This window comes from Acanthochromis polyacanthus, chromosome 4 (genome assembly GCF_021347895.1).
Source record: "Acanthochromis polyacanthus isolate Apoly-LR-REF ecotype Palm Island chromosome 4, KAUST_Apoly_ChrSc, whole genome shotgun sequence".
Taxonomy (NCBI): Eukaryota; Metazoa; Chordata; class Actinopteri; family Pomacentridae; genus Acanthochromis; species Acanthochromis polyacanthus.
Window position 1 is genome coordinate 2,080,193 of NC_067116.1, and position 16,529 is coordinate 2,096,721.

The window sequence follows — 16,529 nt, forward strand, 5'->3', positions numbered from 1 at the left end:
TTTTGTGTCTCATTAGGAAAACAGAAAAACTTTATCAGCAATGGGCACCATGACAGAGACTAATGAGGAGGTTCATGACCTCCAACCAGCACTGACCTATTAGATGAAGCAGGGATTATCCAGAACACTATTTTCACATCTCACTGGTACTTAGCAGCCTGTATCTTAAAAACAAGCTAAATTACTACAGGGCTAATGTCCAGTGCACTCATTATGCAATAGAAACCAATTAATAAACAGAATTATTAGAACCAAATGTGAAAAAAGGATGAAGTTAGTTCTGTTCAGTCCTGATCCTCCAGATGGTTTCTGGACATCTAGAGTTAGCAGGTCCATAAAACCTGAAGGTAGAGTTCTAAACGTCTCTTTAAATCTGCTGGATCTCCATGGTAACCGATGCTGCACAGCTACATCTCCACGGTAACTGATGCTGCACAGCTACATCTCCACGGTAACCGATGCTGCAGAACTACATCTCCACGGTAACCGATGCTGCACAGCTACATCTCCACGGTAACCGATGCTGCACAGCTACATCTCCACGGTAACCGATGCTGCACAGCTACATCTCCACGGTAACCGATGCTGCACAGCTACATCTCCACGGTAACCGATGCTGCACAGCTACATCTCCACGGTAACCGATGCTGCACAGCTACATCTCCACGGTAACCGATGCTGCAGAACTACATCTCCACGGTAACCGATGCTCCACAGCTACATCTCCACGGTAACCGATGCTGCACAGCTACATCTCCACGGTAACCGATGCTGCAGAGCGAACCTGAACACCTGGTGAACAGAGAAGTCGGTACGTCTGTCTAACTCCTGGTTTCTCTGATTAGAGTTTTAGGTTTAGTTGCTAACAGAAGAAAGTCTGGAGATGTGGAGCTTCTTGCGGAGTTCAGCCCTCTGGATCAGAGCAGTAAACACATCACTCTTCAGACTACAGTCCGTCTGGAGGACGGTCAGCAGTAACGAGCATCTCCTCTGGCAGCAGCTCACTGAATCTGCTGAAGTTGTTGCGTAACTTCTGTCTAAACAGTAAATAATTAAAAGGCCTCCAGATGAGCAGACGGCATGTTTTGCAGCCTGACTGTCCTCCAGCAGGAACCGTCCCATCTGTGGAGGAACAGCGGCTGAACCGAACATACTTTCATGATTCATGATCTCAAAGCAGTGAGTTAGGAAGCACCGGACTGGAAGACACCATGAGGAGAACATCCTGCAGCGACTGGATCATCAACCAGTCTGAGAAAAGTTTCCTCAGAATCATCTGGTTCTTCTTCTCCAGCAACTTTATTAATGATCAGATTTCTGGCAAAAACTGCAACTAAAATACCTAACAAAAGTCAGAAGATTACAACAAAAACACCCAAAATCACCACAAAAAACAACCAGAATTACAAAAAAACAGATGAAATTGCAACAAAAACTCAAATTTGACACAAAACACTTGCAAAATTTCCCCAAAAAGTGCGAAACCTACCCTGAAACATTCAAATATGCCTGCAAAAACATGGAAAATCACCACAAAAAGAACCAAAATTACAACAAATCAATTGGAATTGCAACAAAAACTCAAATTCAGCACAAAAAAAATTGAAAAATTACCCCAAAAACAGCCAAAATTACCTTAAAACTTTCAAATATGACAGCAAAAACATGGAAAATCATCACAAAAAGTGTGAAAACTATCTTGAAAGGTTCAGATTCATGCCAGGCAAAACAATCAAAATAACCATGAAAAGACACAAAGTCACCACAAAAGAGGCAAAACTACCCTGAAAGATTCAAATATTTCAGGAAAAACACCCAAAATCACCAAAAAACAGGTGAAATTGCAACAAAAACTCAAATTCAGCACAAAAATAATCAACCCTATACGACTAAAGTTCCTTCCAGAACCTCCTCAGAACATCTGGTTCTTCATCTGCAGTACCTTCATCAATGATCAGAGTTCTACCTTCAGACTGGGAATATTTCCAGAGTTCCATAGAGGAGGGTCTACATTTATCACTTTAATGGACGTTTTCAGAACTTCATCAGTCCAGCAGATAGAACCATGACATTTAGGAGGAGGAACATCTGAGTTCTGGTAGAAACTGACACCAGATCAGTTTAAATCCATCCAGGATCACAGTCTGAACAATGAATCTGTCTTCAGACATTTTGGGTATTTTCTACAACCAAAAGACACTAAATCACCACAAAAAGATGCAAAATTACCCCAAAGATTCAACATTGCTGCAAAAATGGACAAAATCAGCAGATAGACATTAAATCACCACAAAAAGGAGCAAAACTGAAACAAGAAGGGTTTGGATTCATTTCACATCCATCCAGTTGTCTCAGGCTAAAGACTATCATTGATACGCATTCTCTAGAGAAAACTTTAAACATTTTGGGTGAACTTTAAGGCTGCTTGTGAGTCTCTCTGTGGTGGTTTAGTGCCTATTCCAAACCAGAACTACCACAGTGAATGCATCGTCCTGACAGTGTGGTGATCTGAGGCTGGAGGAAACTTTAAAAAGGTCATTCTGGGTACGCTTTAATGTTGGTAGATGGTTGGTCTGAGCTACTACAGACAAGAGAAGGATCATTTTTATCTACATACTATAAATATTTACAAATTCCCAAATCATTTCTGTTCTACTACGAGCAGCTGACTGGAGTTCATCGGTTTGTATCAAAGTATTTCATTAAACTTTAACGTCTTGCATTGAGTTGAATGAATGAATGAATGAAAAGTTTATTTCGAACATTGATTAAAACAAAAAGAAAAAAAGAGAGAAAAAGAAAGAAACAAATCAGCAATGTCCAAAAAGGAGTAGGAAGAAGTGTAAAACTTATAAAACTCCTACCCCCCCATTACCAATCCAACAAGATAACACGATTTACCAAAAGTTGTACATATACATACATACACACGTGGACAAAATTGTTGGTACCCCTCAGTTAAAGAAGGAAAAACCCACAATTCTCACTGAAATCACTTGAAACTCACAAAAGTAACAATAAATAAAAATTTATTGAAAATTAAATAATCAAAAACAGCCATTACTTTTGAATTGTTGATTAACATAATTATTTAAAAAAACAAACTAATGAAACAGGCCTGGACAAAAATGATGGTACTTCTATAAAAGATTGAAAACTATTTGACCAGAGTGACATGATTAACTCAGGTGTGTCATTTAATTGACATCACAGGTGTTTCCAAACTCATAATCAGTCAGTCTGCCTATTTAAAGGGAGACAAGTAGTCACCCTGCTGTTTGGTGAAAAGGTGTGTACCACACTGAACATGGACAACAGAAAGTGAAGGAGACAATTGTCCCAGGACATCCGAAAAAAAATTATAGACAAACATCTTAAAGGTAAAGGCTATAAGACCATCTCTAAACAGCTTGAAGTTCCTGTGACAACAGTGGCTCATATTATTCAGAAGTTCAAGACCCACGGGACAGGAGCCAACCTCCCTGGACGTGGCCGCAAGAGGAAAATTGATGACAAATTGAAGAGACGGATCGTTGGAATTGTATCCAAAGAGCCCAGAGCAACCTCCAAAGAAATTAAAGGTGAACTCCAAGGCCAAGGTACATCAGTGTCAGATCGCACCATTCGTCGTTGTTTGAGCCAAAGTGGACTTCATGGGAGACGACCAAGGAGGACACCACTGCTGAAAAAAACTCATAAAAAAGCCAGACTGGAATTTGCAAAAATGCATGTTGACAAGCCACAAAGCTTCTGGGAGAATGTCCTTTGGACAGATGAGACCAAACTGGAGCTTTTTGGTAAGGCACATCAACTCTATGTTCATAGACTCAAAAACCAAGCATACGAAGAAAAGAACACTGTCCCTACGGTGAAACATGGAGGAGGCTCAGTAATGTTTTGGGGCTGCTTTGCTGCATCTGGCACAGGGTGTCTTGAAAGTGTGCAAGGTACGATGAAATCTGAAGACTATCAAGGCATTCTGGAGAGAAATGTGCTGCCTAGTGTCAGAAAGCTTGGTCTCAGTCGCAGGTCATGGGTCTTCCAACAGGACAACGATCCAAAACACACAGCCAAAAACACCCAAGAATGGCTGAGAGAAAAGCGTTGGACTATTCTAAAGTGGCCTTCTATGAGCCCAGATCTGAATCCCATTGAACATATGTGGAAGGAGCTGAAACATGCCATTTGGAGAAGACACCCATCAAACCTGAGACAACTGGAGCTGTTTGCTCATGAGGAGTGGGCCAAAATACCTGTTGACAGCTGCAGAACGCTCATTGACAAATACAGAAATCGTTTAATTGCAGTGATTGCCTCAAAAAGTTGTGCAACAAAATATTAAGTTATGGGTACCATCATTTTTGTCCAGCCCTATTTCATTAGTTTGTTTTTTTTAAATAATTATGTTAATCAACAATTCAAAAGTGATGGCTGATTTTGATTATTTAATTTTCAATAAATTTTTATTTATTGTTACTTTTGTGAGTTTCAAGTGATTTCAGTGAGAATTGTGGGTTTTTCCTTCTTTAACTGAGGGGTACCAACAATTTTGTCCACGTGTGTACATACACATACACTCACATATATATATATATACATATATTTACACACATATATATACACACACATACACTTGTACACATACGCACAGCTCACAGAAAATGCATCTCAAAATTATAATTGAAAACTGAAAACAACCTGAGGCTCACAAGGGCCATTTTAAAACAGAGATGCCGAGACAGTGGGTCAACACAGGCTCCCCTCATCCCCATATCTCCCAAATATTAGATTTTTATATATTTTCTTGAAGTGGTTCATGTCAGGACTGCACTGCACCTCTGCAGGCAAGCTGTTCCACAAATTCACTCAAGTCGACATACACATGCGTTTCAGTGTTGAACTAACTGAAACGCAGTTGATCAGCTGTTTCTTGGAGCTTTTCTCTCTGCTTGTTCTGTCGTCTTTATGTCCCGTTGCTGGTTAATAAATGTTGGAATTTTTATATCTTCTAATAGAAGTTGCTGCTGGAATCGATCTTAACGGATTTGTTCGGTTCATTCCAGTCAGGTGTTGGACTTTAATCCGACTTCTAACAGCGTTCTTTAAAGAAGACATCAGATTCTAGTATTTTATTCAGTCCAGAACTTTACGTAGAACCAAATGGATCCAGTTCAACCTGAAGGTTCAGAAAGATGCCGAGCTGAGCAGACGTCAAACTGACCGACCGGACCAGGACCTGGACCAGAACCTGGACCAGGACCAGGACCGAGATAACAGATGGATGAAACCTGATATTATAGATGTTCCTGAAAGAAACTGGCTGTGGAGGAGAATTGAAGAGTTCATTTGCAAAAACAGATAACTCCATTTCGATCTTTTTTTTTATTATTGTTTACTTGAGATAATATCAATCAAACTGAAGTTGACTGGATTTGACTCAGTAGAAAAATACATGAAAAAATAGAGAAAAATAAATTATTAGTGTTATTATTATTATTATCATCATCTTAAGTAAACAATAAAAAATGAGTTTTCTGAAAACGGAGTTTCCTGTTTTTGCAAATGAACTCTTCAATTTATGAAGACATCTGGTTCAAGTCGGTTTGTTCTGTGGAGTCGACAGAAGAGGAGAAACGGGTCAGCAGAGATCTAATGCTGGTTTCTGGCAGAAGGAGGCCAGTAAAGGAGGGATGTAGTAAAGGAGGGGAGCTCAGTTTGATGAACCAACGCTGCCCTCACATGGCTAAAACAGAAACTACAGACAACAGGACTTTAATCCAAGTCAGGATGCTTCATGTTAAAAGTGTATTTAAGATCATTTAACAGCATCTGGACTGGAAACGGATCCTTTCTGTACTCACTGATCCTCCAAGGCCAGAAAAGAATCAGGAAGTTCTCTCAAAAGTTCTATTTCTAAAGGCTTCACATGTTTTCATCACTTTTTAAGGCAAAACACCTGAAAGCAAAACGCCTGGATTCTCAGTGTGTGCCACAAAAACTAGTTTGTTTCAAGAAAATTTTATTCATTTCTATGCTTTAACCACAGGAGCTCCAGCAGAAACCAACTGGACTTCTCTGGAAGAAATTCGTCAAGAAAAGAAGAACACCAACACCCAGACCTCCATGAACACCCAGGCCTCTATGAACACCCAGGCCTCTATGAACACCCAGACCTCTATGAACACCTCGACCTCCATGAACACCTAGACCTCCATGAACACCAGACCTCCATGAACACCCAGACCTCTATGAACACCCAGGCCTCCATGAACACCTCGACCTCCATGAACACCTAGACCTCCATGAACACCTAGACCTCTATGAACACCAGACCTCCATGAACACCCAGACCTCTATGAACACCCAGGCCTCCATGAACACCTAGACCTCCATGAACACCTAGACCTCCATGAACACCTAGACCTCCATGAACACCCAGGCCTCTATGAACACCCAGACCTCTATGAACACCTCGACCTCCATGAACACCTAGACCTCCATGAACACCCAGACCTCTATGAACACCCAGACCTCCATGAACACCCAGACCTCCATGAACACCCAGGCCTCTATGAACACCCAGGCCTCTATGAACACCTCGACCTCCATGAACACCTAGACCTCCATGAACACCTAGACCTCTATGAACACCAGACCTCCATGAACACCCAGGCCTCCATGAACACCCAGACCTCCATGAACACCTCGACCTCCATGAACACCTCGACCTCCATGAACACCTAGACCTCCATGAACACCTAGACCTCCATGAACACCTAGACCTCCATGAACACCTAGACCTCCATGAACACCTAGACCTCCATGAACACCTAGACCTCCATGAACACCCAGGCCTCTATGAACACCCAGACCTCTATGAACACCTCGACCTCTATGAACACCTAGGCCTCTATGAACACCTAGACCTCCATGAACACCTAGACCTCCATGAACACCTAGACCTCCATGAACACCCAGGCCTCTATGAACACCCAGGCCTCTATGAACACCTAGACCTCCATGAACACCTAGACCTCCATGAACACCCAGACCTCTATGAACACCCAGGCCTCTATGAACACCTAGACCTCCATGAACACCTAGACCTCCATGAACACCTAGACCTCCATGAACACCCAGGCCTCTATGAACACCTCGACCTCCATGAACACCTAGACCTCCATGAACACCTAGACCTCCATGAACACCTAGACCTCTATGAACACCAGACCTCCATGAACACCCAGACCTCTATGAACACCCAGGCCTCTATGAACACCCAGGCCTCTATGAACACCTAGACCTCCATGAACACCTAGACCTCCATGAACACCCAGGCCTCTATGAACACCCAGACCTCTATGAACACCTCGACCTCCATGAACACCTAGACCTCTATGAACACCTAGGCCTCTATGAACACCCAGTCCTCCATGAACACCTAGACCTCCATGAACACCCAGACCTCTACGAACACCTAGACCTCTACGAACACCTAGACCTCCATGAACACCCAGACCTCCATTAACACCCAGACCTCCATGAACACCTAGACCTCCATGAACACCCGGACCTCTATGAACACCCGGACCTCTATGAACACCCGGACCTCCATGAACACCCGGACCTCCATGAACACCCAGACCTCTATGAACACCTAGACCTCCATGAACACCCAGACCTCTATGAACACCCAGACCTCCATGAACACCCAGACCTCTATGAACATCTAGACCTCCATGAACACCTAGACCTCTACGAACATCTAGGTCAGGGGTCGGCAACCCGCGGCTCCGGAGCCGCATGCGGCTCTTTCATCCCTATGTTGTGGCTCCCTTTAACTTTGGAAAATAAATAATCAGTAGGCTATTCAATTAAATTTTCTTTTATTTTAGATTGTTAATTTTTAAAATGTAATTCTAAATTTGAAGATTATGGTGATCTTGTAGCATCACAATAAAATGTCTTAATTTTTTGTCTGTCAAAATATGCGTCCCAACCATCACTCTCCGACACTCGCCGGCCTGCATGTATTCATTTGGAGTCCTGTTGATCTTTGGATCCCAGTGTTTGTTCTACATTCATTCAGCAGCAGCGGGCCACCATTCCTACATCCTCGTCGTTGCTCCTTCAAATTTCTTTTTTATTGTCGCAAATACACCACCGCTGCACGTCTCCGCCTTCACAGCAGACTCCTGCACTGTGTCGGGTACTCATGAGAATGAAGGTAAATTATGGATAATTGTCTTGCTCAGTATCTACTCTTTGATATGTCGGGTTAATACGACGTTACTTGTGAGAGCACGGCTCGATGTCACGTCCAGCATCCAGGCAGCAGGTCAGCCAGTCAGAGGAGTCTTGGAAAATAGGGCAGCGACTTACCAGAGAAAAGTTATTAGCTTAAAATAACTCATAATAGATTCTACAAGTTAAATAGACATTTGCAAAATATTGATTTCCAGCTAACATTACGTAACATATGAGGTCCAGGAGCAAAAATGACATTAACCAAGTAAGATAAATATTAGTGGAAGGACACAATTAAAAAAATGAATCTATCTAATTAGAGGCTTTGTAATTAATTAATCACGACTGATTAACAAGGACATAGAAGTAAAAAAGTGATATATGCAGTGTTGTCTTCATTTTAAACGCCAAAAGGATTTTGCGGCTCCTGGTGTTTTCTTTTCTGTGGGAAACGGGTCGAAATGGCTCTTTGAGTGTTAAAGGTTGCCGACCCCTGATCTCGACCTCCATGAGCATCTACATGTAGGGCTGCAACTAACGACGCGTTGACGAATCGTCTGAGCGCCAAACGTCATCAAAAGCAGAAGTGAGCGCGCAATGCAACAGAAATCAGCGTCCGACCGGAGCGCGGAACACGGACGGACATCAGCGCTGCATCGTGCATGTATTATGTATGCAGGATGCAGCGCAGACATCCGCCGATGTCAGCGTTTACTATACAGCTGTATCTAAACACGGACATCCACCGTGCATACATAATACATGCACAATGCAGCGCTGATGTCCGTCCGTGTTCCGCGCTCCGGTCGGACGCTGATTTCTGTTGCATTGCGCGCTCACTTCTGCTTTTGATGACGTTTCGCGCTCAGACGATTCGTCGACGCGTCGTTAGTTGCAGCCCTATCTACATGTAGACCTGTTAGACGTTAAATGTCTTCAAGAAAAGTCTAGTTGGTTTCTACTGGAGCTCCTATGATTGAAGATGGTTACCATGATCGTTACCATGATGGCTACCATGTGGATTCTCCTACCTCGTATTTGAAGGTGGCATCCAGCAGAAGCTCCTGCAGCATCTTCTCTCCCAGCTCTCGGCTTGCCTGGTCGCTCACAAAGTGCAGCACCAGAACTTCTCCTTCCAGGAAGCTTCCATGCTCCACCATGGACAGCATGGCCACCCTGAACTTGTCCTGCAGGCTGCGGTTCTTGTCCACCTTGGTGAACATCATCAGGGCGTGGTACCGCCGCTCTCCGCCCTCCTGCTCCTCGGACCGGGCCGGCTCGGACATTCGGGTGTCCAGGGTGAGGTCGGCGTCGTTCCGGTTGGCGTTCTGGCTCGCCTGGGTCTGCTTGATCCGCTTGGTGGTGCTGGAGAAGTTCTGCCTCTCCGAGCCGAAGTAGTAAAACGCCACGACGGCGAGAGCGGCGGCCAGCAGCAGGAGGAACTGGTAGGACCTGAAGGTGCTGATCCGACCCATGGTTCTGACCAGCAGCCTGAAGAAGCCCATCACTGCTGCTGCTGTCAGGAGAACGGAGGCGTGAAGAGGAGAAGAACGTCCACCATCCTGGTCCAGTCAGAGTTCAGGAGCAGCAACAGCATCCTGAGAGAGAAGAAACATTTTCATCCATGCACGGAAAATAACTGGATTTTAAAAAAAAAAATCTAACAAATCTGCAAAGAAACCTCCATCCTGACCTCCTCAGAACATCTGGTTCTTCATCTCCACTGTCCGAGTTCTCCTAAAAACTACAACTAGAGTAACTAAAAAAGCTGGAAAATCAGCACAAAAATGGCCAAAATCAATAATAATAATAATTTTTATTATTTCCACAAAAAAAACGCAAAATCGCCCCAAAAAGAGCCAAAACTACCCTAAAAGTTTCAAATATGCCAAGAAAAACACCCAAAATCCCCATGAAAAGGACCAAATTTACCATGAAAAAGGACCAAAATTACCACAAAACAGGTGAAATTGTGACAAAAACTCAAATTTAGCACAAAAAACCCAACCCAATAGGACTAAAGTTCCCTCCAGAAGCTCCTCAGAACATCTGATTCTTCATCAATGATCAGAGTTCTACCTTCAGACTGGGAATATTTCCAGATTTATCACTTTAATGGACTTTTTCCATCATTTCTGAGCCTCAGAACTTCATTTAAAAATAATCATTTTGTGTAAACTTTCAACAACGGTTTTATGTTTCTCTGTGTTCTTTTTTGTGTCCGTTTCTAGTTGTTTTTTAGTCTTTTAGTTGTAAATGTTTGTCTATTTGTGGTGGTTTAGAGTGTCTCCTCTGACCAGGACCGCCACAATAAAAGCATCGTGCTGACAGTGATGATCTGAGGCTGGAGGAAACCTTAGAATCACAATCAGTTTTATTGCCAAGTAGGTTTTTACACTTACAAGGAATTTTCTCTGGTGCAAGTACAGATAAAATAGTAAGCAAAGAGGTGTAAGGATTATAAAATAAAATAAACAATAGACAAGGTTCAAAGGAGATTCTGGATAAACTTTAATGTTGGTAGATGGTTGGTCTGAACAGTTATAGATGATGGAAGGAGAAACCAGGAGGTAAAAATAATAATAACGATCTTCTTAAAGGAACCTTTTGTTCTGATGTTAAACCAAAAGATCAGTTCAAACCAAACACGCAGTAAATGTCCTGATTCTGCAGTTTCTGGTTTATTTCCATGTTTGTAGGTTCAGTTTGGATGAAGCTGTGATGGGAGGCTGATTCTACATATTTATCTGTTTTTAAGTTAAATTCTGTCTTTTGGTTTTAGTTTTCCATAATAAATCTCCTCAGAGATCCATCTGCTCCATGATAAACCTGGTTTTACAGAAAACGTCAGCATTTAGAGAATAAACTGATCTTTACCAGCATCACAGGGTTTCTTCACGTTCAGCTGCAGCTTCGTCAGTTCTCCATCTCAGCTCTACCGGTAGAACCGACCAGGACCGGACCTGCAGCCCGTCGGTTACCGGACCTCCGCTAAAACCTCCGTTAATCTGAAGACCCGCTGTCCGGTTCGTAGATTTGAGCCAGAAAAGGAGCGGAAGGTTTTTAGCAGCAGCTAGCAGACTCTCACCCACTCCCACTGACACGCTGCCTTCACGGCCCTCCGGAAAACACAGCATCATGTGACCCACAGGGAGCGACAGGTTCTGGGACTCTGGAGTCAGAAGACAGCGCCACCTGCTGACCTGGAGGATATAAAATATCTTGGACAGGACTCTGATCAGAACAATGAACGGAACACTTTGAAAACACGTCATATTTTAATGAAGGAAAGGAACAGGCTGGATATCTACGCTGATGTGGACCAGATCAACAAGATGCCCCATCGTTTGAGGGAAATGAAAATTATCAACCTACAGAGAGCTGAATTTAAGACACATCTAGACCTCTGTGACAACGGAAAGATTCCACATCGTTTGAGGGAAATGAAAATGATCGTTTATTAGTTTTGGGAAAAACTGCAACTAAACTAACTAAAAAAGCTGGAAGAGCACAACAAAAATGGTCAAAATTACCACAAAAAGACACAAAATTACTCAAAAAAGAGCCAAAACTACCCTGTAGGGTTCAAATATGACAGAAAAAACACAGAAAATCACCATAAAAAGGGCCAAATGTACCACAAAACAGACAAAAACTACCACAAATCAGGTGAAATCATGACAGAAACTCAAATTTGGCACAAAAAAGATCAACCAAACAGGACTAAAGTTCCTCCCTGACGACGCCATCCGACAACACCAGGCTGCTGCTCTGACCAGATGTTCTGAGGAGCAACCAGATGCAACAAAACATAATGTCCTAAAGGTGTTCTACTGGATTCAGGTCAGGCAGCATCAGTCAGTGGTATCGCTTCCTTCATCCTCCAGGAGCTGCTTCATACTCTGACCACATGAGGCTGGGCGTTGTTGTGGACCAGGAGGAACCAGGAGGAACCAGGACCACGGCACCAATGTGGGGTCTGACAGTGGCTTAAGGATTCAGTCAGAATGCCATTGTCCAGCCTGTAGAGGTCTGTGCGTCCCTCCATAGATCTGGTCCCCACACCATCACTGACCCACCACCAAACCGGTCATTATGAGCAACGTTACAGGCAGCAGAACGTTCTCCACGGCTTCTCCAGACCCTTTCATGCCATCACATGTGCTCAGGGTGACGCTGCTCTCATCCAGTGGTGGACCGCTCACTTCCTGTGTTCTACGGTGAATACCAGCAGAGCTCCACTAGAGGGCAGCAGGCCTTCAGAGCAGCCTCATGACGTCTGATTCTGAGGGTTTGGTCGGAGACATTCACACCAGTGCTTTGTTTGTGTTATTTATTCATTTGTAAAATAAAAAAAATGTTTCATATAAATACAAACAGTCACCAAACAACAATGAAAGAAAGAAGAAAAGTTTTATTATGTCTGCCCCTTTATCCCCAGAAATCAATTACAAAAGGTGAAAAACAACAACAACAAAGAAACATGAAAATAAATAAATATATATGCACGCATATACATACATGTACACACCCACACATACCTAGAATACAATAAAATAAAATAGCTGCTGGCCACCACAGACAGTCACATACCATTTAGTTCTCCAGTTACAATTAAATTAGTGCTTTTGACAACAACAAAATGACAATCATCCATCCATCCTCTATCCACCACTTTATCCTCTCTAGGGTCATGGGGGGTGCTGGAGTCTATCCCAGCTGACTCTGGTGAAGGCAGGGGACACCCTGGACAGGTCACCAGTCTGTCACAGGGCTACATATACAGACACACAATCACACTCACATTCACACCTACGGACAATTTAGAGTAACCAATTAACCTCAGCATGTTTTGGACTGTGGGAGGAAGCCGGAGTACCCGGAGAAAACCCACGCATGCACAGGGAGAACATGCAAACTACATGCAGAAAGATCCCAGGCCGGGATTTGAACCGGGATCTTCTTGCTGTAAGGCCAAAGTGCTAACCACTACACAACTGTACAGCCCTAGAAATGACAATCAGCCATAACTAACATATTTCATTACATTTCTTTAACAAACTGGCTTTAATTCATCTTTTAAATGTGGTGCTTGACTTATATTCTTTGCTTTCTTTCTTCAGATTGTTCCATAAACTGATTCCTTTCACAGACACACAACGTTCCATCATTTTAGTCCTAAACCTTGGTTTTTTTTAAAGATCTCTGTTCCTTTTGTACTTGCTTTCTCTTTTTCCAAATCTTTTCTGGATGTTAACTGGCAGTGTATTTGTGTGAGCTTTCAGCATAATTTGCAGAATACTGTAATCTACTAATTCTTGGAATTTCAGCAATTTTAGTTGAAGGAATAATGGATTAGTAGATCTCTGTATCATTTTCTGCTGATTATTCTTATGGCTCTTTTCTGTCATATGAAAATTGACTGAGTATGTTCTGCAGGCGTTTCCCCATACTTCAATGCAGTAGGTCAGATGTGGAACAATCATGGTGTTGTATAAAATGTACAATGCTTTGTTGTCCAGTGAATCTTTTACTTTGTGTAACATAGCTATTGTTTTCAATATTTTTGCCTTTGTATACTGGATATGTGATTTCCAACACAAAGTTTCATCCAAAATAACACCCAGAAACTTGGTTTCCCTTCCTCTATTGATTTCAATACCATCTATAGTAATTGAAGCACCAGCACACTTCTCCTCCATTCCTCGGGCATCTTCTCACGATCTAAGATCCTGTTGAACAACCCAGTCAGAAACTCTACTGCTACCTCTCAGAGACACTTCCATACCTCCACAGGTATATCATCAGGACCAAGTGCCTTTCCACTCTTCATCCTCTTCAATGCCTCCTCACTTCATCCTTACTAATCTTTGCTACTTCCTGGTCCACAACAGTCACCTCTTCTACTCTTCGTTCTCTCTCATTTTCCTCATTCATCAACTCTTCAAAGTACTCTTTCCATCTTCCCATCACACTATTGGCACCTGTCAACACACTTCCGTCCTTATCCTTTATCACCCTAACCTGCTGCACGTCCTTCCCATCTCTGTCTCTCTGCCTTGCCAACCTGTACAGGTCAGTCTCTCCCTCCTTACTGTCCAACCTAGCATACAAGTCATCGTAAGCCCCTTGTTTGGCCTTTGCCACCTCTACTTTCACCTTACGCTGCATCTCCCTGTACTCCTGTCTACTCTCTTCAGTCCTCTCAGTGTCCCACTTCTTCTTAGCTAACCTCTTTCTCTGGATCCACTCCTGTACCTCCTCATTCCACCACCAAGTCTCCTTATCTCCTTTCCTTCCAGATGACACACCAAGTACTCTCCGACCTGTCTCCCTGATCACATTTGCTGTAGTTGTCCAGTCATCTGGAAGCACCTCCTGACCATCCAAAGCCTGTCTCAACTCTTTCCTGAAAGTCATACAACACTCTTCCTTTTTCAGCTTCCACCATTTGGTCCTCTGCTCTGCCTTTGCCCTCTTCATCTTCTTCACCACCAGGGTCATCCTACACACCACCATCCTATGCTGTCTGGCTACACTCTCACCTACCACTACTTTGCAGTCACTGATCTCCTTCAGATTACACCGTCTACACAAGATGTAGTCTACCTGTGTGCTCCTACCTCCACTCTTATAGGTCACCCTATGTTCCTGCCTCTTCTGGAAGAAAGTATTCACTACAGCCATTTCCATCCTTTTTGCAAAGTCAACCACCATCTGTCCTTCTGCGTTCCTCTCCTGGATACCAAACCTGCCCATGACCTCCTCATCATCTCTGTTTCCTGCACCAACATGTCCATTGAAGTCTGCACCAATGACAACTCTCTCACTTCTAGGGATGCTCTGCATCACTTCATCAAGGTCCAACCAGAATTTCTGCTTCTCCTCCAGCTCACATCCTACCTGTGGAGCATACCCACTGACAACATTGAACATGGTTGTATTTATATAGCACTTTTATCCAAAGCGCTTTACATGATACATCACATTCACCCATTCACACACACTTTCGCACACTGATGGCGGAAGCTGCCATGCAAGGCGCTTTTAGGAGCAATTAGGGGTTAGGTGTCTTGCTCAGGGACACCTCGACATGCGCTCAACGGGCCGGCAACCTTCCAGTTTCAAGACGGCCACTCTACCCACTGAGCCATGCCGCCTGAACACCACACCTTCGATTTCTAGCTTCAGGCTCATCACTCGATCTGACACTCTTTTTACCTCCAGGACATTCCTAACAAACTCCTCCTTCAAGATAACTCCTACTCCATTTCTCTTCCTATCTACACCATGATAGAACTTGAACCCTGCTCCTAAACTTCTGGCTTTACTACCTTTCCACCTGGTCTCCTGGACACACAGTTTGTCCACCTTCCTCCTCTGCATCATGTCAACCAGCTCTCTATCTTTTCCTGTCATAGTTCCAACATTCAAAGTCCCTACTCTCAGTCCTAGACTCTTGGTGTTCCTCTTCTCTCTCTTCCTATGAACACACCTTCCTTCCCTCCTTCTTCGACCAACAGTCGTCCATTTTCCACCGGCACCCTGTAGGTCAACAGCACCGATGGCGGTCGTTGTTAACCCGGGCCTCGACCGATCCGGTATGGAAGTCATACATTTGATTCGCATGTTTGATTTGGCCAAAGTTTTACGTCGGATGCCCTTCCTGACACAACCCTCTGTATTTATCCGGGCTTGGGACCGGCACAATAAGACACTGGCTTGTGTCCCCTTGCGGCTACATTTGGGGATTTCCTTTGTATTATACTGATAATTTTTATAAACTGTAAAAACTGGTAAATGATCACTTACATCAGTTATCAAAATCCCACTCACAACTTTTCCAACAACTGCGTTTGTGAAAATATTATCGATAACAGTGTCACTTTTCAATGTTATTCTTGTTGGTTTGCAACAAGAGCAGATACCTGTCCTGCTGATGGGTTGAGGACCTTCTACAGTTCATGTCCAGCTCTCCTAGAAGAACTGCCTGTCTCCTGGAACCTCCTCCATGAGAATGTGCTGGGAGACACAGCAGACCTTCTGGCAGGTATTGATCCAGGAGGAGCTGGACTTCCTGAACAACCTCTGTAGGGTCCAGTATCTCCTCATGCTACCAGTAGAGACACTGGCCCTAGCCCGATGCTAAGCTAGTGTCAGGAAACATGAGGAGAGAACAAAATGTCATTAGCTTTCACTCATTGTTACCCTCTAGTGAAGCTGTGGTTAATTTCAGGAACACCAAAGCTGGAGCTGATTTATAAAACCCTCTGGTACCAGAT

At 43.4% G+C, this 16,529-nt stretch overlaps 2 protein-coding genes across 2 annotated transcripts in view; one reads left to right on the forward strand and one right to left on the reverse strand.

The window, feature by feature from the left end:
* Window positions 1-12,475, reverse strand: part of LOC127533533 (xyloside xylosyltransferase 1-like) — a 59,190-nt gene extending 46,715 nt beyond the window's left edge. Inside the window, exons 1-2 of the mRNA XM_051946746.1 lie at window positions 11,125-12,475; window positions 9,279-9,845 (exon numbers count right to left, since the gene is read on the reverse strand). Of these exons, the coding sequence (XP_051802706.1) occupies window positions 9,279-9,752 (474 nt within the window). The 5' untranslated portion in view covers window positions 9,753-9,845; window positions 11,125-12,475. The remainder of the gene's footprint in view (window positions 1-9,278; window positions 9,846-11,124) is intronic.
* LOC127533529 (NK-tumor recognition protein-like) overlaps window positions 1-16,529 on the forward strand; it is a 59,873-nt gene that overhangs the window by 6,003 nt on the left and 37,341 nt on the right. The gene's annotated exons all lie outside the window — the stretch shown is intronic.